At 51.6% G+C, this 26,088-nt stretch overlaps 1 protein-coding gene across 2 annotated transcripts in view; it reads right to left on the bottom strand.

The window, feature by feature from the left end:
- The window catches only part of SCUBE3 (signal peptide, CUB domain and EGF like domain containing 3), a 33,726-nt gene extending 7,727 nt beyond the window's left edge, over positions 1-25,999 (bottom strand). The window contains exons 1-9 of one of the 2 annotated variants that reach the window (XM_029944233.1): positions 25,915-25,999; positions 13,266-13,388; positions 12,162-12,287; positions 9,426-9,560; positions 7,725-7,850; positions 7,416-7,532; positions 2,520-2,636; positions 738-860; positions 143-259 (exon numbers count right to left, since the gene is read on the bottom strand). In XM_029944233.1, the coding sequence (XP_029800093.1) occupies positions 143-259; positions 738-860; positions 2,520-2,636; positions 7,416-7,532; positions 7,725-7,850; positions 9,426-9,560; positions 12,162-12,287; positions 13,266-13,388; positions 25,915-25,999 (1,069 nt within the window). The remainder of the gene's footprint in view (positions 1-142; positions 260-737; positions 861-2,519; positions 2,637-7,415; positions 7,533-7,724; positions 7,851-9,425; positions 9,561-12,161; positions 12,288-13,265; positions 13,389-25,914) is intronic. The other variant, XM_029944234.1, reaches the window with a different exon arrangement.
- Between the last annotated feature and the right edge of the window lie 89 nt (positions 26,000-26,088).

Raw genomic sequence — 26,088 nt, 5'->3', positions numbered from 1 at the left:
CTTCCATTTACTATGATGGATGCAGACATGGCACATGCACCTAGGGATTACCCATAGCCACAAGCCAACAAGGAACTCATTCAACTGAGGGTGTGGAGGTGAGAGGGGCTAGGTGGCTGAGGGTCTAAATTTGGGGGCTTACCCCCACAGTGGGTGACACCATACAGCAGGTAGCCATGATGGCAGAGGCACTGGAAGCTTCCCGGTGTGTTGACACATATGTGGTCACAGGTTCGATCAAAGGAACACTCGTCTATATCTGGAAGAATAAGGATTCAAGACACTGAATCTTTCTTGAGGCACTTGACCCTGCAGCCCCTTCCTCAGGCGAAGTACCCAAGCAAGGGACCTTGGCCTTCCCTCGTGGCCCAGCCCTTGCATCAACGATTTAGCAATGCCTACCCATCCCCCGTACCCCCTCTACTTGTAGTCTTTGGAGTCTGGAACTGTGAGATCTGGTGTCTGTGGATCAGGGCCACCACATGTGGTTAGGCAGGTTGGATCATGCCAAGGATTTGAATGGGGGTGAAATCCATCCCCCCTCCTTGCCAAAAGCAAGGTAGAGCTGGTCATTCGAGAGGAAGGGGTACATTTGCTGGTTTGCAGCATGACACTGCCCATGGAGACTCTCTGCAGTGTCCACTGACTTTCTCAAACTCTGGCCCTCTGGCCTCCTTGAAGCAGTCCTAGCCCCAGAACCTCTCCTAAGGCTTTCCCGTTGGCCCAAGTCTGCTCACCCTGGCAGTTTCTCTCGTTGATGAGAAGCTTATAGCCCTTTTTGCAGCTGCATTCAAAGCTGCCCACTGTGTTGCGGCAAATGTGGTCACAGCCCCCATTGTTCAAGCGGCATTCATCTATGTCTGGGGAGGCAGGACAAAGTAGAAAGAACCAAAGGTGATGCCACAAGCTGAGGACAATCAGGAGACAATATCCCTCCCTCCCTCCCTCACAGAGACAGAGAAAAATCAAGCAGAGCCCTGGGCCTGCCCTTCTGACTCCTCTCTCACTCTCTGGTCTCTGTTTCTTCCCTGCTCGTGGGATATGTGGCCATTAGGAAGACCTTCTTTCCTGGCACTGAGCCCTCTTAGAAGGGGACAGAGAGGAAGCAGAGTTAGGCCTTCGAGGATTGCCTGGGGTAGGAAGTAGGTAGGCATTTGAACTACAGGGCTAGTTTCTGCCCCTCACTCTGTGGATGGCACTTCCACAAAAGGATGGTGGATAAGGTTTATCCTTTCCCTGTCCCTGACCCCTGCCTAGCATAAGAGCCCCAGGCGGTGGGCAACAGGGCGATGGTGTGGGGGGTGGCACAGAGAGGTGGAGATTCAAAGGGGAGCCCCTCACAGAGGAGGAGCTAGAAGAGAGCTGGGCAGGAGGACCTCCAGGAGAGCCAGTGAGGCTGGGTAGCTGATGGGGGAGGGGTGGGGGCCAGGCAGGGGGCTGGACTGGGAGAGGTCTGGAGAGGCTCAGGCCTGAGGCTGCTTTCAGCACTAGGAAGGGAAGGGAGGGGGCGGTGAGCAGCTTCCTTCCTGAGGTCAAGTTCCCCAAGCTGGTGGCAGACAGGACCCAGGCTACTCACCCCTACTTGGGGGAGGGGGCAGAGAAGGCAGTCTTCCACTTCACTCTTAGCATACCTGTCAGCAGTCCTTCCCAGCAGGAAACCTCTCAACTCTGGCTGTCTGACCTGCTGCCCCAGCCCTCCCCGTCTCCCCATCCTCTCGGCCAGCTGTTGGGCCAAAAGACACAAAGAAAGAGCTCAGTCCTCTTTCCAGTCTTCCTTGTGACCAGGGGACCCAGACCTGATGAATCATTATTTTCAGTATAGCTGCTCTCCCTTTTTCCTCCCCCACCCCACCTTTCTCCCAGACTGGCTAATTAAAAGGAGGGGAAATAGGATGGACAACATGGGAAATTATACCATAATGATAATTCACACAGATGCTTACCATTTGTCCTAAGTACTAACTATATAATCCTTACAGCAAGCACCATTATTGTAGTGGAACTGAGGCACAGAGACACTAAGTAACTTGCCCAGGATTGCAGAGCTCCAGGTAGCCAGTCTCCAGACTCAGTGCTTCCAACTGCTACCCTATTCTCCCTCTGACCAGTATAGCCTTCCCAGTGGGAAGGTCTGGGGACTGTGGGTTACGAAGGGTTATGGAACACAGCTGTGACCTTGTACACACATAGCCAGGGCTCAAATATCCTTCTAGACCCAGGGACAAATGAGAATAACATGTTGATTAACCAAGAGGGCTAGGGACCCAGAGGCGGATAGGAATGAGAGTAAAGAAACCAAGGTAGGGTATGGGCAGGGGGCACTAAGGAACTGGCTGGACTTTTGTGCTCCTTGAACTGAGCTGGGAAAGGTGGACAAGAGACAAGCCTTAGCCATGCCCCCACTTCTTTCTAGTCAGGATAGCCTCCAGGGGGTTGAGGAGGTCCTATAATAGGTACTCGATCTCTGGTCCCAGCCTCAGCCCCTCACCCCTCTGCTCTGGTCCTCTCAGAGCTCTCACCTTTGCACGTCTTCCTGTCTGGCTGCAGCATGAAGCCCACAGGGCAGCTGCAGTGGACACCCGTCGCTGCATCGTGGCACTTACTGTCACAGCCCCCGTTGTTGACAGCACAGGTCTCTGTTGAGGAGGGAGGTGGGGGATGGTAATGGGGTCATTGGCTTGGAGGAGTCCCAAACTTGAGGGCAGTAGAGAGCACACAGGCTCAAGAGAAGGTCTCAGCTGCCTCTCTCTGCTTTAGAAGGAGCACTCAGTGAAGGCTCCCAGCCCCCTTCCCCCCATGGCTCCCAGCCCCCAGCCCCTCACAAGTGCAGCCAAGCAGTCCACTTCCCTGCCCCCTACTTGATTGAAACAAGGTGGACAGCAGTGAGGCAGGTACAAGCCAGAGCTGTCAGGCAGGAATGTGCTGAGGGGGTGGAGGAGGTGGAGGGGGGAGGGTGCAGGGAGGGATGGGAGCTAAGTAGGTGTGATTCTCAGTGGCCAGGGAATAGGAAGGGACAGATAAAGGCTTCCTCCTCCTCCCACTGACTATCTCTTTGGTGGCTGGGGTGGGGGGTGGTCGTGGCGGGACAATCTTGGGAAGAGGGAACCTAGTGATCCCGGAGACAGCTGAAGGATTGCCCAGCCGTCTTAAAAAAAGATCCCAGTTCCAGGCCTGACTGCTCATCTTCTGAGGAGAGGCACATAGTTGGTCATTTCCCAGTCCCTCCCCGGCTACCTCCAACTCCTCCCAAACCCTCCTTTTAGTTCCAGATGGAGATAAGCTGGCTGTTCTGTTGTTTTCCTTTCCTAATGGGAAGAGATTGTCTAGGTAGGGGAGGGGGCCAAAAGAGAAGAATTCAGAGGAGGAGGCAGGGTGTAAGAAAGCAGATGAAAGAGGTAGAGAACCTCAAAGCTAGGTCTCTTCTATTGCCCCCTCTTGACTGGTGAGACTCCTTTGCTGAGGGGGTCAGAATAGAGGGAGTATGGATAGGTCACTCTCCCTATTTTCTGAATTCAGAGCAGGACATAAACAAGTTTAGACTGCAGCTCAGGAGAAGGAGTTGAGCCCAGGGAAAAACCATCAGTTCAAATACTGCAAGACCCCCACCCCCCACCCCAGGACTCTGGAAGTGTGGGTCATCCTCTGGGGGGCCTAGAATTCTCTCATTGGAAAGTCAGAATTGCAAGCCGTCTCCTAGGGAAGAAAGGAGAGTGGTTTTCCAAATCTGGGGAACCGAATAAGAAAAGCATCAGAATACTATCATCTTGAATCTTTGGCTCCTAAAACTCAGGCCCAACCCTTGTCACCAAAGAGACTACTAAGGCAAGGGTTCTAGAAGAAGCTCAACCCTGCCTATGGGTCCCTGGTCATGTGTTATTCAAATGTCCAGGTCTGGGAGCAGCCACAGTGGGATCTCCCCTTAGTCTCCTGAGGTTCCCCAAGACCCTGGGAGAAACCTGGGAGGGGATGTTGAGTTCAGGCTCCAAGCCTAGCCATTCCCCCCAAGAGTGCTCTTAGCAGAAGCAGAGGTCCCCCAAGTTCTGGAGCAGGGAGAGGGGAGCAGAGATCCCGTGCTAAGACTAGGTAGGTTCTGAGGGATCCCAGGTGGGGAGGAGCAGAGCTGGCACAATGCCCATCCCAGGTCAGGCTGGAAGCTGGGCACAGCTGCCCCTCCTCCCACCCCCCGCAGGGCAGTGCTTGCCAGGGCGGGGTTGAGGCAGCAGGATGGCACAGCCTCAGTCCTTTGCTCTTCAGGTCGCCGTACGAAACCACAGTTTGATTTGTGCTGACTCTGTGCCAGGCACTTACTAGGTGCTCTGCATGCACTGTCTCAATCATCTCAGCAAGCCTAAGGGAGAAAACTCATTCTCCCTATCTACAGAAGAGTAAAATGAGGCTCAGAGAAGGAAGTAGCTTGCTTGAAGTCATACAGTTAGAAAGTGGCAGAGGCAGGATTCAAACTTAGGTCAGTCTGCATTCAGATGTCATGCCTGTACCCATTACGGTGGGACAGAATGGTGAGTGACGCTGGGGCTGTGGGCTGGTGTGGGGGAGAGCCCAAGGAAACAGCCGCAAGGAGGGATGGCATCTAACTCTATCCCACCCCTAACTCAGCCACCTAGTGGGCATGATGGGTAAGATGGAGATGCTGGGTCTTTTGCTGTGTAGAAGGCAAAGAGAAGGGAGGGGGCAGATGGTTGGGAAGGGGTGAGCCGTTAGAAGTTGGGTGAGGGAGGAGGTGGTAGGAAAGAGCAGGAGAGGAGGAGAGTGACAGGAACAAAGAAAGACAAAACCAACACAAAGGCTCCTGGGCCAGCTCTTGGGGCCTCAGGTTTCCTGTCACCCAATGGGCCCACTTCCCAGACTGCAGGGGAGCCCTGCTGGTAGGCTGGGGTCCAGTCAGGCTGGGCCCAATGGGCATGCGGTTAGTGGGAGCCCCAGCAGGTTAGCCCTTCCCCTAGCAAGCCAGTGAGAGCAAGCGGAGAGAGCAGACATATTTACCATTAGAAACGGCCTGAGGGGGGATGTGCTGCTCTAGCCGCCTTTCCCCTGTTTGACATTGTAAAAAAGCTGTTTAGATGCTGGGCAGGAGCCGCTGTGGCCCACTGTGCCCCAGCCCCCTCCCCACCCTCCTCCTCCACCCTGTAGGCCCAAACCACTAGCCCCAAATGATGAGCCCCGAGACTCTTATGCTCCACCCCCCAGCCCTGTTCTGCCTGGTATGCTCAAAGAAGCCAGGCCCCCACCAGGTGACTGATGGGAAACAGAGTCTCAGAGAGGGGCAGTCATGGGCCCAGTACCACACAGCATGCCAAAGGCAGAGCTGGGATGCAATCTCAAATCTTACAAACTGCCAAATCCTAAAAGGTGCCCACCCTTTCTGCTAAACTGCTGCTCTCTGTCTCCCCACTAAATCTGAATGTCCTGGTGGCCCCGAACAATGATGTTTCCTCCTACCAGGGCTGGGGAGAAATATGGGATTAGGGTAAGGCAAAATAAGTTCTGTTGGAGAAGAGGGAGAGGAGCTCAGGAAGGACATAGCCGTGAACCCTAGGACCGCCTCCTTTGCTCTCTTCTGCCTCACTTGGCCATGGTTCAGAAGACAGAATGGGTCTTGCATTAGAGAAGAGCTCAAGCTTACAAGGGGTATTTTCAGAAGCAGCCATACCCAGGACAATCTGAACAGGGGGACACCAGAGGGGGATCTGGCCCCACATTCATGGGTCCCAAGCTCTGTCCTAACACATGCAGCTTTTCTTTGGGGACCGCATGCAGTTTCTTTTGGGAGACTGGGGGTATGTGAGTGTGTCCAGGGGATAGTGAGAAGTTTAGGAAGCAGAAGAATTAGGCTCAGGAGGGAAATAATTAAAGGAGCTGGAAGAAACCAGCCAGGAGAAGGCAACATGAGGACCTAAAAATGTTCTAGGGTCTTTGAAGAGTTAGTTCAGAGGGAAACGTGTAGCAAGAGAGAGTTTAACTAAAGAAGTTTAGAACCATGTGTGCAAGTCTCTGGAGCAGGTAACTTGAAGGACCCCTTAAAAAATTTGTAATGTTTGTTTATTCTTGAGAGAGAGACAGACAGAGGAGACAGAGCATAAGCAGAGGTGGGGCAGAATGAGAGGGAGACACAGAATCTGAAGCAGGCTCCAGGCTCTGAGCTGTCAGCACAGAGTCCAATGCAGGGCTTGAACCCAAGAACCATGAGATCATGACCTGAGCTGAAGTTGGACGCTTAATTGACTGAGCCACCAGGCACCCCCTTGAAGGACCCCTTTAGCAGCAGCATCTGCTCCCCTTTCTCATGTCTAGGGGTTAAGGCAGTGCTATCTGCAGAGATGGGCTGGGTCTCTGGAGTAAGATGGGGACAGTTTGGCTCTGAAGCTGAATGTCACGTCTCTAACAAATATACAGAATTACTGTGTTCACACCTCCTCATCCTCAGCATGTTGTAGCTCATGAGATGAACGGCATCTGTAAATACCTATGCCTGCAGACCATGCTCGCCCCTGCCTGGCCCAAGACACAGCCTTTCTCCCTGCCCAAACTCTTCCCTTTCACCTCCCACTTCTCCAAGGGGTGACTCTGTCCCTAATAATCTTTCTTAGCACTCTGTGAGCACACAGTAATCGGCTTCACAAAACACTTAAAGGCGTAAGGCATTAGGAATTAAATGTCAAGAACTAAGCAATTAAGCTTATTTCTGGCACTTGAAGGTATGTGAGGGAAGACCTAAGAATTGAGGAAAAGGGACCCAGGTGTTAAGAAGGCCCCGGAGCAGGGCAACAGGAATGGAAGGCTGGAGCTGGTGGGGAAGTGAAGGGTTACAGGCAGAAGTGAGAGAGTATCACTGAAATGTGGAGGAGACAGGAGGAAATGAGGGCTAAGGTGAGGGCAGTGGACAGGGGGACACAGCCCGGACAGGAAGAAGAAACCTGGAGTCAGGAGACCCCACTTGTCAGTCCTGGGCTGGTTGTTCCGGGGGAGAACACTCTGCCACCCTCAGCTCCAGCGTGGGGAGAGTGGGCTGTGACAGCTCCCATCTTACCACACTAGTCAACCAGGGCCTTTGGTCAGGCTGTCCCAGCGGCACTGGCCCAGCTCTCCTCCCCTTCTCAGGCACAGCCTTGGTCAACAAGCACCTCTGCTAATTAGTCCCAGTGTGACAACACTTTCTCCTGGATAGAGAGGATGGCGGGGCTCCAGGGGTGGGGCAGGACAACTAACAGGTCGAGGAGAAGAGGCTGAGCCCTGCAATCTTTCACAGTCATCCCTCACTAGACCTGGCCTTGTCTGGGTCTTCAGTACACTCACCAGTCATTCTGTGCCCAGCACCCGGGTCCCATGCTCTCCCCCTCCCCCGGTTACCAACCCCGACCCCCAGCCCAGATGGCCTTGAGTTCAACAGCCTCACCCACCGATGCATGTCTTCCCGTCGGTATGGAGCACAAACTTGACATGGCAGCCGCACCGGGGACCCTGCTCTGTGTCATCGCATGTGTGCTGGCAGCCACCGTTACCATAGTTGCATGTCACTGTGCAGAGAGGGCAGGAGGCCGGTCAGCTTGCTTCGCCTTGGGTACCACAGTTCTCCACAACTTGGAGACTGGCCCTCCTATCCAGTTGCCTCTCCCCTGCTCTGTTTTCCTCCCACCTCCTGCTGCCGAGCCCCTACACCCTTCCTCCTTGTCGCTCCTTCTCCTCCACTAGGATTCCGGTTATCTCACATTTACAGTCTCGTTGGTTCTTGGTGAGCTCGAAGCCAGGGCGGCATTCACAGGCAATACCCCCTTTGGGTGTCTCCCGGCAAATGTGAGCACAGCCATGGTTCTTGTTCATGCAATTCATTCCTTCTAAAAAGGAAGAGGAGGGAGGTGAGTGCTTTATATCCCTGAATGCCTAGTGGAAGAGGAGCTAGTGGAGTAGTTGGGGCCTGGGAAATTGAGAGAATCCACTGGGGCTGCAAACATAGACAGGAGACAGACCTCCCCTCACCAGTCCCAGTCCTGCTCAGAGCTGGGTGCTAATGAGCTGAGCTAGGAACTGTTCTCAGGGATGTATAGGTACTGTTTCCCCGCCCTCCGAAACCCTGCCCGAGCACCCTTTCCTTGGGACAACCAAACGTGGTGTCTAATATGGTACTAGTACTAGTGGATTTAGGAAGGACCCAGAAAAAAAAAAAAAACATCTCCTGGGGCACCTGGCTGGCCCACTTAGTGGAGCATGTGACTCTTAATCTTGGGGTTGTGAGTTAGAGCCCCACATTGGGCTCTTTGCTGTCAGCACAGAGCCTGCTTCATATCCTCTATCCCCCTCTCTCTCTGTCCCTACCCCTCTAGTGTGTTCATACACTCTCTCACTCTCTCACTCTCTTTCTCTCTGTCTCTCAGAAATAAACATTTGAAACTGTTTAAAAAAGAAAAAAACTTAAGGGGCACCTGGGGGTCTCAGGTGGTTAAGTGACTTTGGCTCAGGTTATGATCTCACAGTTCATGGGTTTGAGCCCCGTGTCGGGCTCTGTGCTGACAGCTCAGAGCCTGGAGCCTGTTTCAGATTCTGTGTCTCCCTCTCTCTTTGTCCCTCCCCTGCTGTCTCTCTCTCTCTCAAAAATAAACATTAAAAAAAACTTTAAAAAATTAAAAATAAATGAAAATAAAATCTTTAAAACAAACAAACACGACTTCTTTCCTCAAACAGCTTTCAGTCAAACTGGGAAGAAGATAACAATGTGAGTGAGAATTAATTGGTACAGATATTTTACTATAGAAATTACTATAAGATTTGTTTTAAAGTAAACTCTATGCCCAACGTGGGGGTCCAACTCATGACCTGTGATCAAGAGTCACATGCTCTACCAACTGAGCCAGCCAAGTACCCCTAATTATGATAAGATTTTATTCAACAAATATTTATTAAGCTCCCACTACAAGCAGAGCAGTATATTAGGTTCTGAGGATACAAAGATGAATTAGACATAGTCCCTACCCTCAGGGATGTCAAAGTGGGGCCAGGGTGGGGGGAGGCAGCATCACAGAAATAGACAACAATACTCCACTATCCCTGCCTCGCCCTCCCTATCCAATCCAAGGAGTGGGCCTTGGTGAGACCGTCAGATAACAGCAGCTTAGAGCCCAGCCATCTATAATTAGGCACGACATCCACGTTGGGTCTGGACACAGGGGATGCCCCATAGTAACCTGAATCCCACACTGATCCTAGCCCCAGATGGATTGCCCCAGATTTTGCTCCAGCACAGTATCTGTCCATGGAGCCCTTAGGATGTGATGGGTTGAGGGACAAGAGAAGAAGGAGCCAGTGGAGTTGAGAACAGAGAATGAGACCCAGGGGGTACTGAGGGAAAGCTCCCCAGCAGGCGGAGAGAGAAGCCTGGGAGTGCAGCAGTGGGACCTCCCAGGTCATGGGCTGACCTTCTGGCCGCTGGATGCAGGTGTGCTGGTTGTCGCTGAGGAAGAAGCCCTCCCGGCAGTGGCACTCATAGCTGCCCATCATGTTGACACAGCTCTGCTGACAGCCACCATTGCCCTCGGCACACTCGTCCACATCTGTGTAGCATAGGTGGTTGGTGAGGCCATGGGGTGCAGCCCAGGCTCCGAAGTGTGCCCTGAGACTTCGGCACCAAGGGCTGAAACAGTCTTAGGCTCCCCCACTCTGATTCAGCACCCAGCCTTGGGCCAGCAAGTTCTCACCCAATCATCTGCTAATGTTCCACTCTTCTTGAAGAGGCCACCCAAAGAGGGCAGAGCTGGGGAGCTAAACAGGTGGAGTGGGGACATTCGAACCTGGCTCACTTAGGTGAAGACTTGCCTCCCTTTCCCTCACTTGTCAGAACTGGGTGTGAGGCCAGGGGAAATCAGGAAAGGAGCCAGGGTAAGAGGAACAGAGATGAAGATAAGGATGGAGACTGGTTGGGGAGAGGAACCGGGGCAGTTGGTGGCAGCCAGGGAATGAGAGAACTTAGGAGCCGGCTCCAAGTGCAGGGAGAGCTATGGCCATGGTACTGAGGTCTGAGGGGCAACAATGGGTAAAGGCAGCAAGTTTCAACTCCTCGCAGGGCAGGGACCATTCCAGTGGACAGGCCACAGCCCTGTCCTTCCTCTCCTCCCTCCCCAAGCCTGGGCTTGCTGCCATAGTCCCTAGCCTTTCTCCTATTTTGGTCTAACAAAACAGTCTGGGAGCTCGGTGGGGAGGGATGGGAGGAGAGCTGCCAGGCCGTACCCTAATCACCACCCTCAGGTCCCAGAGCCAAGCTTATTCTGGGGCTCCCACTTGAATGCCTTGACTCCCTCTCTGTGCTACCTACTGCCCTCCCAAGTCCATAGCCCTTCTCTGTCTTCCTTGGCCCAGGAGGCATCAGAGAGATTGGTCTCCAAACACCGAGGAGCTGGAATCTGAGCTCCTAAGGCCCTCAACTGCTCCTCTCTTCCCATCCTCTCTGCTGAGCCCCGAAACCCTGTCCTTTCCCCTTCTGGCCCAGGGCAGAGGGGCCTGGATCCAGCAGGCTCCTGCCGGAAAGGTATACTTTCCCTTTGCCTTATTCCTGTCCCTTCCCCCCCTCTCACTACACCCCTGACTTCTCCCCATCCATCTTTCCACTGTGGCCCATCCTACATTCCATCCTTCTATATGTTCCCTTTCAATCCAACCTTGTGACTTTACTGCTCTAGCCAAGTTCTCTCCTCCAATTCTCAGTGGGGAAACTGAAGCCTAGGGCATGGATGACTTAGGGTTCCCCTAAAAGCCAAAGGTAGAGTTGAGACTTTGAACCCCAACCCTGGCGTTAGGGTTAGGTAGACCTCTGCTCCCTCTAACCCTCTCCATACCTACTCATTCTTATCTCTCTGGCTAGTTTCTCCCCAGACACAGGGAAATAAGACTTGGTGAGAATCAGAGGCCTAGAAAGGTCAAAGGCAACTAAAGAACTCAGAAGCTGATGTTTCCAGTCCTGCAGGAAACTCACTGTCCTGGTCAAATTGTCACAGCTTCTCTTTCTAAAGGAGTCCCCAAAGAAATAACACACAAATAACTGGGCAGACAAGTGAGGTCCTTCCTGGTAGCTACAGTTATGGAAGAGGTGGTCAAGGCTGGGGGTAAGGGCCCAGCAAGGATCAGGATGTAGAAGCCCAGGTTGGGAGTAGAAGCGTGTGAGCCTGGTCTGAAGACGGAGTGTGACTGGGTGTAGAGGCAGCTCTGTAGCAGGGAGGCTCTCAGACTAATAGAACATCAGATAATTCACTGGCTTGGTTGGGTGGGGAAGCAGCCTCGCCGCTTTTCTGGGCACCATTCCCCTTACTTCCCCTGGTCTTCTAGTCTTCCAGTCTCCTACTTTTGTTTTGACAGCAGAGAGGAAGAATTTGGAAAAGGACCCCTGGCTTCACATCTCAATTCCTTTCCTGCTACGGGCTTCAGTCTTTCTGCTTGGGGTAGAATCTGACACGGTCCTAGCAATTTTCCGAAACGATGTGAGACCAAAGTGGAGTTTAGTGCCCTAGAGATTCTCCTATCTCTGCTCCAGCCCCTGGGACAAAGATCAGGTCAGATTGTGGCCTAAGAAGTGAGGAGAGCGTGAGCCTGGAGGTTGCAGGATGAGCTGGAAGAAAACCAGCCTTTAAGGGCCAGAGGCTCCCCAGGGCCAGGGAAGCATGATCATCATCATCAACAACAACATTCCTCCCATTTATTGAACATCTCCTCTGCTAAGGATTTTTATACATGTTGTCTCATGGTGATTCACCCAGCAGCCTCTGAGTGGGATATTACCATCCTCATTTGAAAGTTGAGGAAGCTGAGGTTCCCAGAGATTAGTTGATTTGCCCAAGGCCTCACAGCCAGTAAGCAGCAGAGCAAGGATCTGGTGCAGCCAAGTCACCTTCCCACCATGCTCTGCCCCCTATGGCTAAACCCACTATTGTCATCTTGCTCTGGGAGCACTTACTAGCACCATCTCCTCTGCTGTTTTTCATCCAACAGCAGCATTATTTCATCCTCAGTGCCCCATCTCAAAGGGGAGACTGACCTTGTTCCCTATTTTGTGAGAATGCAGCTTTCTGATCACCTTCTTCTTCTTGCCTGGGAACTGGGAAATGCTGATAACACCTCCTCCCCCACAAGACCGCCCCTGCCCACACCTCCTCTCCCCTGCTCACCCAGACAGTTGTGTCCATCATGTGCCAGGTGGAATCCATCATAGCAGGTGCATCGGTAATTGCCAGGGATGTTGACACAGTCATGCACACAACCTGCATTATCTTCTCGTTCACACTCATCCACATCTGTGAGCAAAGAGGATCTGAGGCAGCTGGACCCACCTGCACGTCCACCCCTGTGCTCTCTGCCTTGTGGTGCTTGTGTGTGTGTGTGTGTGTGTGTGTGTATAACCTTCTCTCTGTGTGTTTACATCATTACTTTCATAGCCTGCAAGCCATTTTGCATTTTGCTACTTTCATCTAAACTTAAGTCATAAACATTTTCATATCTCCACCTAGGCTTTCTAATTACCACTGCACATGACTGCAGAATAGTCCATTGTGTTGCTATATCATAATTTATTAATCCATTCTCTACTGTTAGATATCTTCCATTTATTTTACTATCATAAATAATACATTAAAGGACATCTTCTCCTGTGCATTCTTTTCTTTGAATTTTCCTTGAGTAAATTCCTAAGAATAAAATTTCTGGGTCAAAGGGTATAAATACTTTTTAAATTTCCTGCTCGGTATGACAAAATCACTTTTCAATTCATAGTGTCACCAAGATTTAATGAGCGTACCTTGTCCACTAAAGTTTTACCAACACTGAAGGTTGTAAGTTTAAAATAACACCTCAAAACTGCTTTAACTTGCATTGCTTTAATTATGAGGCGGGGAAGAACGTGTTTGTTTACGGTATGAATTTCCCTTGGGGTAAACCATCTGTTCTCATCCTTGTGGGTATGGTGGGTGTAAGGGTCTAAAGATGGAGATTCCAGTGTCAGGGAGCCTCAGGCCTCGGTCCTGTGATTCTGATCCCCCATCTGGCCAAGCTGTGAGGCTGTGAACTATTCCCAGCAGCCTCGGCTGATGAAAGCAAACGAGAAAATGGTGCCCTCTCTGGGAAAAAAGTAGCCGACCGCCCCTCCCAAGCCCCTTCCCCATGCCAGCAGGAACTGCAGGACTTACCGTCCTGCACAGTGTGGCTACCTATGGGCAGCGGCACCCATTTCTCCTCTCAGGTAGGCCCCCCTTCCTGAGGCACCCTCCCCATCTCACCTTTGCAGTGTTTACCATCCCCTGTGTAGCCAGACTTGCAGATGCATTTGTACGACCGTGGGGTGTTCTGGCAGATAGCGTCGATGTGGCAGTTGTCGGTTCCCTCCACACATTCGTCCACATCTGGCAGGGGCAGAGGGGGTACATGAGACCCTCTGTCAGTGCATTCATTCCAAGGGGTGTCTTGAAGGTGGTTCCCTAAGGGCAAAATCCCCTATCCTCTAAGGCAGAGACAGTGGCCCCTCCAGAAGCAGGTGCTCTTCCACACCCTTCTGATTTCAGAGTGGGCCAACTCTGTATTTTAAGAATTCAGAAAGAACCCCCACTCCCCTCAGAAATACTTAATCGACAAAGACAGCTAAAATCCCATCATTTGAAACACTCTTTGGTTGAAAAACAAACAAAAAACCCTTGGGCTGGGTAGCACACTTACCTTGATTAGAAATATTGAACTTAGTGTGAATAAGGTTACCTCACTTCGGAGCAGGCTTAGAGGGAGGGGGAAGGGAAGAGGCCTGGGGAAGAGTGGCAGGGTCCAGTGGCCCTAGGTAATTGAGGAGGAAGAAAGCAAGAAGAGGCCACCCGAGAAATCCTCATCTGCTTCACAATTCTGCGTGAGCCCAGGCCTGCTCCCACTTGCCCACCATGGCGCCAAGAACCTCTAGAGGAAAGAAGTTCCATCCTGGAAGATTTCCCTCAGACCCTGTGCTGTCGACAGCAGAGGGACCAGGGCCTGGCAAGGGGTGGTACCAGCAACCTGAAGCCTGATAAGTGGAGCCCTTGTGCCTGTCCAGTTGGCTCAGGCTCATCAGCCTGCGGCCCTGAACTCTTCCGTCTACCCCAAGGGATTCCTCTCGCCCCTGGCTCTCACTCTGACACCAGGTGCCACTCACGGAGCTATGTTAAAGGAAGAAGCCAGCCAAGATCTAGTAACAAAAAGAGCATGGTTCTGAAAGGACCTAGGAAAGAAAATCATTGATCATCTTTGCCCAAAAGACTCCCACTTCTGGGGCGACGTTAAGGTGCACATAAAGCTAAGCTAAAATATGGCTAAATGTTGCATTCAGTTGAAAATGTTTTACAGGGTGTTTTTGTGAAAGGTACTATACTGAAGGCTGTGGAAGCTCAGAGGTGACTCAGCCCAGCCAAAAGGAGAGACAAATAAGTAACATGAAGCAGGGTGGGGTTGAGGGCCACAAAGGCACTAGAGATAAGAGGAGGGGTGTCCTCAACCCTGGCTACATATCATCAGGGTTAACTCCCCTAGGAGATGCCCAGCACCATCCCCAGAGGTTCTGGTCAACTAGCCCTCAGTATTTTTCCAAAGCTTCCCAGGTGAGTCCAATTTGCAGCCAGGTCTAACCACCTCAGTTAAAAGGAAGATCAGAGGAGGAAGAGATTACTTCTAGCTGTGAACTGGGAAACCCAAGTGTATAAGCAGCAATGTGCAGATAAAGAAATGGGAGTTGAAATCAAGATGGTGGAGAATTGCCTGGCTTTTGTTAAAATGCAGATTCTCAGGCCTTGCTGCCAAGCAATGGAATCCAAATCCTTAAGGTGCTTGATTTACTGAACGTGAATGAAGGAGGGGCAGATCAGTAATTACTCTCAATTTATAGACACCCATGAGCCCTAGCTTGAAACAATTAACTATCCTCTGTTTTCATATTTCAAGAAGTACTTTAGGGGCAGGATTGAGGCTTCCTGAGGCTAAGGAGAGAACTAAAATTTGGAAGAGTCCCCCCAAACACCCTGCCTCAAATCTTCTGGCTTCTATTCAGCTCTGCATTATACCTCCCAACTCTCTTCGAGCCCTCTGTAGTCCACCGTGCTGGGTCATTCTACCTGCTGTAACTCACACTTACTCTTCCCCTCACTCAGGCTCTGCAGTCATGGTGTCTGCTTGCTGGCCTGCCCTGGGAACTCATCCCAAAATGAAGGCTAGTTCGTAAGAGAGGGCAAGTAGGACCTTTGTAGAAAGTAAGAGGCTGCACGGAGTATCAGTTGATTTAACTGACAGAGGAACAAAAAGGTATGAAGAAATGTCCTCTCATAAATAGAGCCTAAGCTCTGGAACCAGTCAATCCCAGATTCAAATCCAGCTCTACCTCTCTAGGGAGGCTTTTCTGATTCTCTTATTTCTTTCTCTTCAAAATGGGGATAATGCTCCTCATGAGAGTCTGCGAATAGTTGATAAGCTAATCTGTAGAAAGTACCGGATACCATGGCTGGTAAATATCAGGTTCCCAAGTAGAGAAGCTGGTTCTGACAACAGATGCTCTAGGACTGTGCTGTCTATGTGACGGTAGCCACGAGGCACATATGGCTATTTAAATTAATTTAAAATTCTGTTCCTCAGTTGCATTAGGCCAAATGCTCAAGAGCCATATGAGGCTAGTGGTCACCATCAGTGGACAGCACTTCCAACACCACAGGAAGTCCTATTAGAGCACTGCTCTCAGAGTTGAGAAGGGATATTCCTGGGCCCGGGTGGACCAAAAAACTTCCTGAGACGTGGGATTCCAGCAGAGTTTTGGAGGTTGCATAAGCATTTGACAGTCAGAAGAGAAAGAGGAAATCTCAAGTGTGGCTAAACATATGAAGAAAGACAAGGCACCCAGAGGGCCATTCCTTATTGTCTGTCCCCACATTTATACACACCCTCCATGGTGGGGAGAGTTTGGTTTTTGTTTTTCATTTTTAACTAATTCCAATGTGTGAATGGCCTAAGGCTTAGTTTATATGTTCTTATTGGGTCCCTGGAGGAGGGGGGACTGGACAATTGATCGCCCCTTCCTTGTGGTGACCCTTGTGAGTCTGTGAGGCTGGCATGTGGCCCTGGACAATCCTAATTGGTGGCTAATAATCATCCTGTCTGTCTTGCTGTGAGCACTCTTCTGTCTCTTGCCATCCCTTCCCCAACAACCAGCAGGGCAGTTTGGAGCCCCGTCTGGAAGCTCTCCCTCTGGGGCCATCTCAGAAGTACGTGCCTATCTCTGAATCCATGGGTGCTTTGCTAGTCTGCACCAGGCTCTCTGTTCTTTCCTTTGCCTCCCGTTAAGTGCTAACTAGTACCAGAGTCCCCTGATGCTGATGGCAGCAAACCCAGGATTCCCGGTAGCTCCTTTAGACCCTTCCAGCAGCTGGGCTTCTCCCACCATCCTACCCACAGCTCGTCCCCCTGCTCAGAGTGCTTGTCCTTCTCCCACAGAGTCTCTGCTCTAGAAGACTTTATCTTCTACCTACTCTCTCTACAGCATCTAAGCATTCTGCCCCCATCCAAGCATTCACATGCATCTCCTTCTTCACATTGGAGATGCAGTCCTCCCTTTTCTAGCCACCGAGTTTCCCCAGCTTCCCAAATCTGGCTCAAAATGGCCTTCCCTAAAGCTCTTCCTGGTAAGCCCTATTCCTAAAGACTTCCAGGTCCCAGAGGGCTCTGCCTTGGCTCGCCCGCTGCCATTGCTAAGCTGCTCTGCTATTGCTGTCATGCCCTCTCATCTGGCATGTTCAGCTTTCCTCACTTGGCTGGTCACTCACTGATGATAGGACCCTTCAACCATTTAAATGGAATCTTTCAAAGCAGTTCAGGGTTAAAATAGAGCTTTGAAATAGGGCTATAAATCATATCCAGTGTCTCCTCCTTTAGCCAGTCCATTCTTCTGGAGCTTCCTTCCACCGCATCTGCCCCCACCCATGATTTTTCCATGCAGGGATCCCCTCGATACCCATGGGCATAGTCTCATTTCAACTCTGAGGGTGCAAGTATTTTCTACTGGCCTAACAAGTTGACACTAGTTGGACATGGATTGGTCTAGACTGGTGATTCCCGACCCCAGCTACACACTGGGATTCCCTGGGGGCCTTTTTAAAAATGCAATGTCTAGGCACTCTTCTAGACCAGCTGTGTCAGCATCTCCAGGGTGAAGCTGGGCTGCTGTCTTTCCTTCCTTTCCCAACTCAGATAATGCGATAGATCATTTGCCCTAGCTGGGAAGACACTGGGGGCAGCAAGCGGACAGACTGAGAAAAGGGTTTCTGGAGAGATGCTGTGTCAGTTCAAATGCCAGCTCTGCCGGTGTCTGTGGTCCTGGGCCAGCCTCTGAACTTACCTGCTCCTTTCTCTGTAATTGGGAATAATAATGATAGTGCCTCCTCATGGGGCTGCCGTAAACATCAAATGAGTTAATACTTATCAAGTATTCAGCACTGCAGTGCAGGCATATAGTAAGTGCCCATAAAGGCCTACCATTTTTATTCCTGCTCTCCAACTTTCTCCTCAGTATCATTTCTGAAGCCCTCTCTGCTCCTCCCTTCCCCTTATCAAAGCCCCATTTCAGGCCTGGTATGGGGAATGCACCAAGAGAGCATGTCTCTTTGGGGAGACACAGCCCTGAAGGCAACCTTCTCCACCGCCTACCCCACCCATGCTGGGAGCCGCTCAAGATGGAGGGTGAAGTAGGTAAGAGGGCATTTGGTAACCAAAAAGCTGCCCTCCACAATCCTTTCAGACTGCTATCCATTTGTGCCTTTACCACCACCCCAGGTACAGACATGGATCAAAAGCTGAACTGGGGGAGAGTGGCCCCTGCAGAGATACTACAGATAAGACCTCCCTGCCCCCCCACCCCCATGAATGCACGGGCCGCAACCGCAGCAGCTTTCCCCAGCACCATCTGACATTTCTTCTGGATTTGCTTCAGCGCCTAGCAGAGCATTCTGTAAACTCTGCCCAGTATGTGGGACGTGGGGGTGGTGTACAGAGGAGAGGGCAGACCAGAAAGGGTGGAGTATTTGAACATAGGCAATCCGAAGATTCTCTTCCGAGGATGGGGAAGTATACCCCAAAAGGAAAGCAGCAGGACCCTCAAGGAAACACTACATCTACTTCAAAATTTTGCCCAAGTCCAGCTCAAGAATAACAACAAATGGAAATGAGCAGAATGCAGGCTGCAGATAAACAGACCCCCCTAGGGAGAGCCCACCCACCTTCACATCGCCGCTGTGGTTACCCCACCATTCACAGCAGCTGGGGGTAGTGTGGGCGGATTGGCTGGGCCCGTGAGAAGGTCCAAAGCGGCCTGCCTGAGGTCCTAATGTGCCCACCGGACTGTGACATCCTTCTTGCCCAGGCCAGGTTAGCCCAGGGTGTTTGGGCTTAGTGCAGGCTCTCTGATCCCCTGACCAATCACTGTCCTGTGATACCGCTTACATGCTGCCTTGTACCATCATTTAACTTTTATTTAGTTCACATGTATTATCTTCCTCCGGAAGCCTTCCTGAGGCCATGGCTTCTGAATCTTTGAAAGCCACATGGCTCCTAGAAGGGAGGTGAACACATTCATTCAGCCATTCAACAAATAATTATTGAGCATTTGCAACATCCCAAACACTGTGCTTGCAGCTGGGTATCCAGCCGTGAACAAAACTGACTAATATACTGGAGGCATTCAGTAAATATCTGTAAAACAGCTGGGTGGAAGTATGGGCGGATGGATGGTTGGATTGGTGGGTGAGTGGATTAGGTCCATATTGGTGGCATCTTCTCTGTTCTATGTTACTACAAGGACAAAGCTTTTTATTTTCCTGTGACCCCACAACTGTTCTAGGTGGAGGGCAGTACTAGGAAATTTATCTTAAATTAAGGGTAAGGGGATAGGAAACTCAGAGAAAGTTAGATACTCACTTAAAGCCATCCACTTAGTGATGCAGAGGCCAGAAGAGACTGGGACCAATGAATCTAGGGTATAGGAACAGGATCCATAGGCTCTCAGGGTCTTCAGACACTCAGGAGTCTCTTCAGAGCATCCTTGTCTGATAGATGTTCTCCAGTCTCAGTGCTAACTAGCTCTCGATGACAGGCACCAGGGTCCACTTGAGACCAGCATACTATTGCTGCACCTGGTCGGTTCTCTTGAACTTTCCTCCATGTTAAGAAACATCCAAAGCAGAACCACCTTTGGCCATGATGCCCTAACCTGCAGCCTATATACGTGAACCTGTATGTGTGCACATGCGTCCAACTCTACATCAAAAGGGCAACTTGAGAAAACTGGTGGAGCCTGGTTTCCAGCTATGGCTTCTCAGGCTGTCTTCCTGATTTGGAACTGGGTGGAGACCCCGTGACCTCAACTGGAGCCTGGGCCCATCCTCAGCCTGGACAAAGTGTAGGCAGGGCAAGGAAGGCCTGGAGAGAATCCAGGAAACCACACAAATGACCCCAAGGAGAGGAGACAGAGCACTTTCTTCATATTTAAAAAAAAAAAAAAAAGTACCCTTCCTCTTATATAAGCTTAGTCTGCTCAGCTGAAGAGCCAGGAAAAGAACTTTGTGCTCGGTGACTGGAGGGCAGCAGGGCTGACCTGAGAGCCTTATCACCATCAAGAGGCCTTGATGAGTTTCTCTCTGAAGTGCCTACCACCTTTTCCCTAAACTAGCCCCTTGATCATTTGAATGTACCCCACATGCACAGTAATTTTCTCCTTTTCAGTGTCAATGGATAAAACCAATCCTGAGTCAGAGGCCTTCAGGGGCTGGGTATGTAGGGGATCCTAGGGGGGAGGGAGGAAGGAATAGTACAGTGGAGAGACGGGGGCAAGGAGGCAGGTAGTGGGCAAAGGCAGGTTCCAGTTTCATGATTATCAGTCTGATCTCTTTAAATTGATGGAAAAAATAACAAACAACGATGATGTCAGGTGATGCATAATTAGGTGTGCAGAGCTCTCGTGTAGGTTATTTCATGTGGTCCTCAGAGGGTCCTGTCTCTCACTACATAGATTGGGGAGGGGGCGCACACAAGCCCGGAGAGGGCAAGAGCGAACAGCTTGTGCAGAGCCAGACCCCGGGTTTTCTGACTCCTCGTCCAGCACTTGCTCACTATGCCCTCTTATCTATAAACACCTGAGGGAGGAATCTGTGCCTTAGTCATGTGTGCCCCTGCCCTCACTCAGTATGAAGCAAGTTTCCGATACACAACCATGGAATGGCCTGGAATGGACATCTGGATGTTCCTGGTAGGAAATCAGCAGTGATGTGGGTGCTCAGAGGCTTTGGGCATGGGGGTGGCTGGAAGAGGGCAGGGCTGCGTGGTGGGCAGGGAAGGAGGGCAGTGCAGCGTGGTGGGCACAGACAGATGTGCAGCGAGGAAGGGGTGGGCAATGCAGCAGAGGGCAGGTGTCTCCTGCCCTTGGATTCACTATGCTGGGCCAAGCAGCTGGTTAGAAACAAAAACAAACACCGGGGATACAGGTTCCTGCTGTTAACAGCTTCAAACCGCCAGAGGAAAACTCCAAATAAATATAATTAGAAACTTGTAAAAACGTCCCTCTGTAAACTTGCTCCCCAGGGTCTAGCCTTTAAGCTCTCCCTTTCTTCCAGCCCTCTTGCCCCCCATGTCCACATATCCCAATACTCCACCCTCGCCCAGGGACTCCTTAGATCTGTTTCCTTATTCTGGATCTTCCCTCCAGCCTAGCAGCCCCTGCCCAGGTCTTTCCTCAGCTTGTCACCATCAGTGACCAGATGTGAACAGCCCCCAGCCTGGGGCTCTGAAATCCAAACCCCACAGCTCTCTAGGGCTATGGTTACAGCCACAGGGAAACCATAGGTTAAGAGTGAGGGCCACAGTGCCCTATTTAGGAATCATCTTTTCACCTAAGGGGCCGAATCAGTGCATCCAAAGGAAACTACAAAACAGTGCCTTGGTCTGAAAAGCGGAGAGTTGTGGAGGCTGGAGCAGAGTACAGAGGGCTAGTGTTGGAGCTAAGAATCTATGGTGTAGGACCAAGGACTGGGGTCTAGGGGCCTTGCCCAGGTAGTATTCAGTTCTCAGAATACAAATTTCAGCTCCATTTCCCAATGCTGTTTCTCATACACACACACACACACACACACACACACACACACACACACGAATGCACACTTGTTTTGTAGGGGCTGTTTCGAGGGTGAAATCTCTGTATTTAAGGACACAAAGCTACAGGCCCCAGGAAACCGGGGTGGGGCAAGAAGGGAGGAGTAGCCAAGTGACACACTCAGGCAGGGAGCAGGAGAGTAGGGGGCCCCGAGTGTCAGGTGAGGAGCCTGCGGCGGCCTGGCTGCAGGACTGAGGCTTGCTGTAGTATCTTCTGCCTTCAGCAGGAAGGATCTCAATGAGATGTACAGAATCTCAGAGCTGCAAAGCACCCTACTGATATTCTAGTCCATTTTACAAGCGAGAAAGAGAATTTCCTCCAAGGCCCCAGCACTCAGGTTCTGCGTCTGCCTAAACCCAGTGGCACCAAAAGCCTCAGCACATGCCATTTGGAGCTGGCAGTATGTGGGCCAGTCTGGTGACAGAGGGGCCAATGGGGGAGAGGGTAGGGTCTATGCCCCCTCTTAGCCCAGGTGACTATCTCCTGTACCCCTCAAACATCCCAGGGTTGCCAGTTGTATCACTTTCCCCCCAAGGACCAGCAGTCCCTGTTTCCAGACTCCTGTCTCAGAACTAAGCCTGAAGAAGCTGTCCCCAGGTCTGGGCCTCTTGCGGGCACTGCCAGGCTCGGAGCAGCTCTGCAGTTTCCAGCCCTGACAGGGACTCTTTCTTATAAGTAGTCATGTGCTAGGGGTACGGGACGTCAAAGGAGGCCCACACCCTGCCACGCGGGGACCAGGGCCGGGAGCAGGGACTGGGGTGAGTTCAGGCAGCGAGCTCCTCCACCTCCATCCTCTCAAGAGGGTCTGAAACCGTCCGTTCCCTTCCCCCACCCTCAATCCAAGGCACTGGACCAAGCCATTCCACTTCTTTACTTCTCCAACGAAAACAAAACGTACACTGCCCTGCTTCCTTTTTCCTCTCATCGGAGCACTGTGCACGCATACGCACGCACACACACACACACACACACACACACACACCCTGAGTCATGCACACGCACGCTCACACGCCCCAGTGAACGCACACCTCACATTCCCAAACTCACACCCAGGGCCGGCTCCTTTTACAACAGGTCCCAGCCGCTCACATCTCAAACCGGTTCTCATGCTCTCAGATTCCTGAAGGTTCCAGAAAACAATCTCATTTAGGGGTTGCTGATAACTTCTTTTTCTGCCAGTGGTAATTCTGGCCTCCAAGTCTGCTCCCCTCTCTCATTCCATCCTGCAGACACTCCAGGAGATGAAGGGGAAGAAGTAGAGAAGTTCTTCCCTGGCCCCAGGCTTTCCCAGGGGGACATGTCACTGAGAGAGGAGAGGTCAAGGGATTCCTGAGGAATTTCTAAGTAGTCCACCCACTTCTCCACCCTTCTGGAAAAATGGGAGTGGGGGGGACGACAGGCTTAGAAGCAACTGATTGAAGACCAGGCTCCAAGAGTGGGGACTGACTCTCTCTCTCTCTCTCTCTCTCTCCCCCCAGTGTGGCCTGGATGGGGCACGGCAATAGGCGCTGCCCATGGGGCCACCCTCGCCCGCTGACACGGTTATGGTTTTCATTTCATATTTTGGAGGGAGGGGCTAGGAGGAACAGTCCCCTCACTGTAAGAGCTGGCCACAGGAGCCCAGGGAAGCAGGGAGGAGAGGAAACAGCCACATTAAAGAGGAAGAGAGGGGTGGGGGAAAGAAAGAGAGAGACACACATACACCCAGACAGAGACCCGGAGAAACGTACGGAGACAGAGAGACACTGTTTGCTGCCAGATGAACGCTCTCAGTCCCAGGGATGGTGTTATTGGAAACTCTAAATACATGACTTTATCAAAATTTTATCCCTAATGAGAAGAGAAAACAACCAGGTAAACTAAACTGCCGTGCTGGCTCTCCACGAGCCCTGGGGACAAGTTTTCCCTGGGAGGCCAGGAGACCTTTTCATTCAGCTGTAACTTGAGCCCTAAGCAAGGATTAGGTCTTTTTAACCACTGCTGCACACACACCCCCACCCCAAAAAAAGCAAAGCAAATTAATGCTTTTAAGTTAACAATTATCTTGGTTATCCAGTCTGTCTACTTTAAAATACACAGACAGGCACTTGAAAAACACTCAAAACCATGTACCCTCATGCTCACTCACTGCTAGTCACACAAGCTTACCCACCCCCTCAATCCACACACAGTTCTCAAAGACACTAAAGTCACAGTAGACAGTGATACCCAGCTGTGTCACCTGTGGGTGAGCCTGGTGAGCCTCCCTCTCTCACACACCACACTCACCTGTATACTCGGGGCTTCCTTCCTTGTCCCTCCCCCTCCTCCCCATCCCTTTCCACTTCAGTTCTTTGGGAGGATGAAATCTCTGGAGAAAAGGCACTGAAGTATAGTAACTATGCTATATATACATATATAAACACACACATGCACACACATACACACACTACACCCAGAGGTATAATAACTGCAAGATATTTGCCAAGAGTTTCTGTAATTTAAAGAAACCCACTAGAGCTTCATTTAAAAACATGTGGCATTAAGGGCACACCTGCTGGCATTGGTGACACCTAGGAGATATGTTTGGGAGCAAGGGATGATGACCGCACTCCCATCTACGGGTGTGGCTGCCCTGCCCAGAAGGTCCTTGTCCTTCCTGTGGCATCGGCCTGCAGATTTGGGTCTGGAGATAGCCCTCTAACCTGACAGACCTGTTGTCAGGCAATCTCTGGCAGTCCAGGTTGATCTATCTCCTGAACAGCAGTGTCAAAGGTAGCTGAAATGACAGGCTTGGACTCTGCCAGGTTAGACTCAGGGATCAGAAGGAAGGAAGAGGCATAGCTAATTGCAGCCCAGTCAGTGTGGCCTAAAGAGGAGATAGGTAGTGGACAAAACTCTTAGTAAGTTCCTTGAGGGCAGGGGACTCCACTCTGGCCACATAAGACACAGCAAGGGTGTCTGATGAAAGAGGAAGCCCTAGGGCACCTTGGAGGGATTCTGAGTCCTTCTGTCCCTGAAGGATGAACTGATCTCCCCTTGGCACCTGTCCCTTCTAGAAGTCTCCATCAGCACTGGGAACCCCCTGGAATATCCTCTTAGCTCCCCCTTTTGCCCCCAGCCCCCACAGTCTCACTAGACCACTATAGACACTGGCTCCAACTTGAAAGAGGCCCTTATCTTGTCTCTAGATTACTGAATGAAATCTGTTCCTTCCTTCAGACTAAACTCCCTAGCTAATTCCATGTTATGAGTAAGTCAGCACACACTACAAAAGCCAGCTTTGTTTATGAAAACACAAGCAAATCCACAGTGGGAGAGGGGCTGCTCCCAAGTTGGGGGTGGCAGTGGTGGTGGGCTGTTTGGAAGCAGGATGGGAGAAGAGGCAGTTTGCGGGGGTGGGGGTGGGGGGGGAAAGGGTTTGGGTGGGGTCTGGTCTGTGACAGCTGAGGATCTCTAGTACTCAGGGTTCTGTTAAAGGACAGCTTGGAGGAGGAAGGGGGTGGCTGAAGAGGCAGTGTTTGAGAGAAGAGGGTGGCATTCATATGGCACCTTCCTTTTAACAGAGTGGGAGCCCATCCAGTACACAGAGCAGCTTAAGGGGCCGTACACTCAGGCTCCGGGACACAGTGACCTGACTGCCAGAGACTCAGGCTTCCCCAACTCCCAAGTTCAACTTTCCTTTCTGGCTCAGCCACTTCCACACCCTAGCTTGGCTTCAGGAGCCCCTGGGACAATAGGCAGAATCATATGCTCCTTGACAAAGCATTGCCAGGAGGAATTTTCTTTTTGTCCATATAAATCTCTTCTTGGGTGAGGACACGATGGGGGAAGGGTGCAGCAAGAGGTCAAGGGGGAGGGGAGGCTGTCCCCAAGAGAACCGTAGCCCACCAGCCTGGTTTCTGCCAGCAAAGCCTTGGGACTGGCCAGGCAATGAGCCTGGGGTCAGGGATGGGGGACGGAGGGCCTCCCTGTCTCTCTCTCTCTCTAATTCCTAGAGGGATCTGTCAGAGCTCCCCGGCCTGGAATTTTACTTTGTTATTTTAATGCAATTCTGACCTGGATTTAAATGGAATTGGAAACCCGAGGCCTTAATAAATAAATATTATGATAAGAAATGAAAGCCATGCAAGACGAAAGAGATTTCCCCCCAAGAGTCAGAAAGCGACATTCTTGCTGGGAGCCAGTCAGAAATTTTCTTCTCTTCTTCAGCCCCCTACCATCCAGTGAGAGACAAGCTGGGTTTTTTCCAGAAAAGATCTTATTTTTCTTTAACATTTTTCTACTGATAAGACAACAACTTGGAAATTTTGTCTGACTTTGCATAAGGGTTAGGGGTGAGGGGAAGAAATACATGGCATGGCTGAAAAGTTTCACTCTCTCAGTCTCTCCAGGCCACAGCTTAAGTTTCTGGCAACGTCTGAGAGAAGAGAAGATTCTTTCTCATACTTTTGGGGGACTGTAAGTCTTTCGAAGATGCTAGGGTAGCAATGAAGTCGGGCAGAATGCTGAGGTGCGTGGCGACTTCTGCCCTGGGCCCCCCAAACTTCTCACTGCTCCGTGTCGCTCCTGCTCCCCCAGCCTTTCGCCTGGGGCGCAGCGCCCGGAGGTTAGGTACCCAGCCGGAGTGCGGGCACGGTGCTGGCTCTGACAGCGGCACGCTTCCCAGCACCTGCCCTGCCCCTCGGAAATCGCGCCCCCGCCCTCGGGCCCCGCAGCCCCGGCAGCCCGGCCGCCGAGCGTCCCTCCTTCCTTACCTTGCGCGGCTTTGGTGTGCTGGGCGGCGCGGGCGTGGACCAGCAGGACTAGCAGGCAGAGCCCGGGCACGCGCCCCGAGCCCATGGCTGGAGCTCCCGGGGGCCGGTCTTGCGGCCCCGGGAGGGCGGAAGCCGGCCGGGCCCCCACGCGCCGGAGGGGGGAGGGGAGGGGGC

The sequence above is a fragment of the Suricata suricatta genome, chromosome 7, assembly GCF_006229205.1.
Source record: "Suricata suricatta isolate VVHF042 chromosome 7, meerkat_22Aug2017_6uvM2_HiC, whole genome shotgun sequence".
NCBI classification, from domain to species: Eukaryota; Metazoa; Chordata; class Mammalia; order Carnivora; family Herpestidae; genus Suricata; species Suricata suricatta.
Note: the sequence above shows the minus strand (reverse complement) of the source record. Positions and strands in the feature narration are given on the sequence as shown.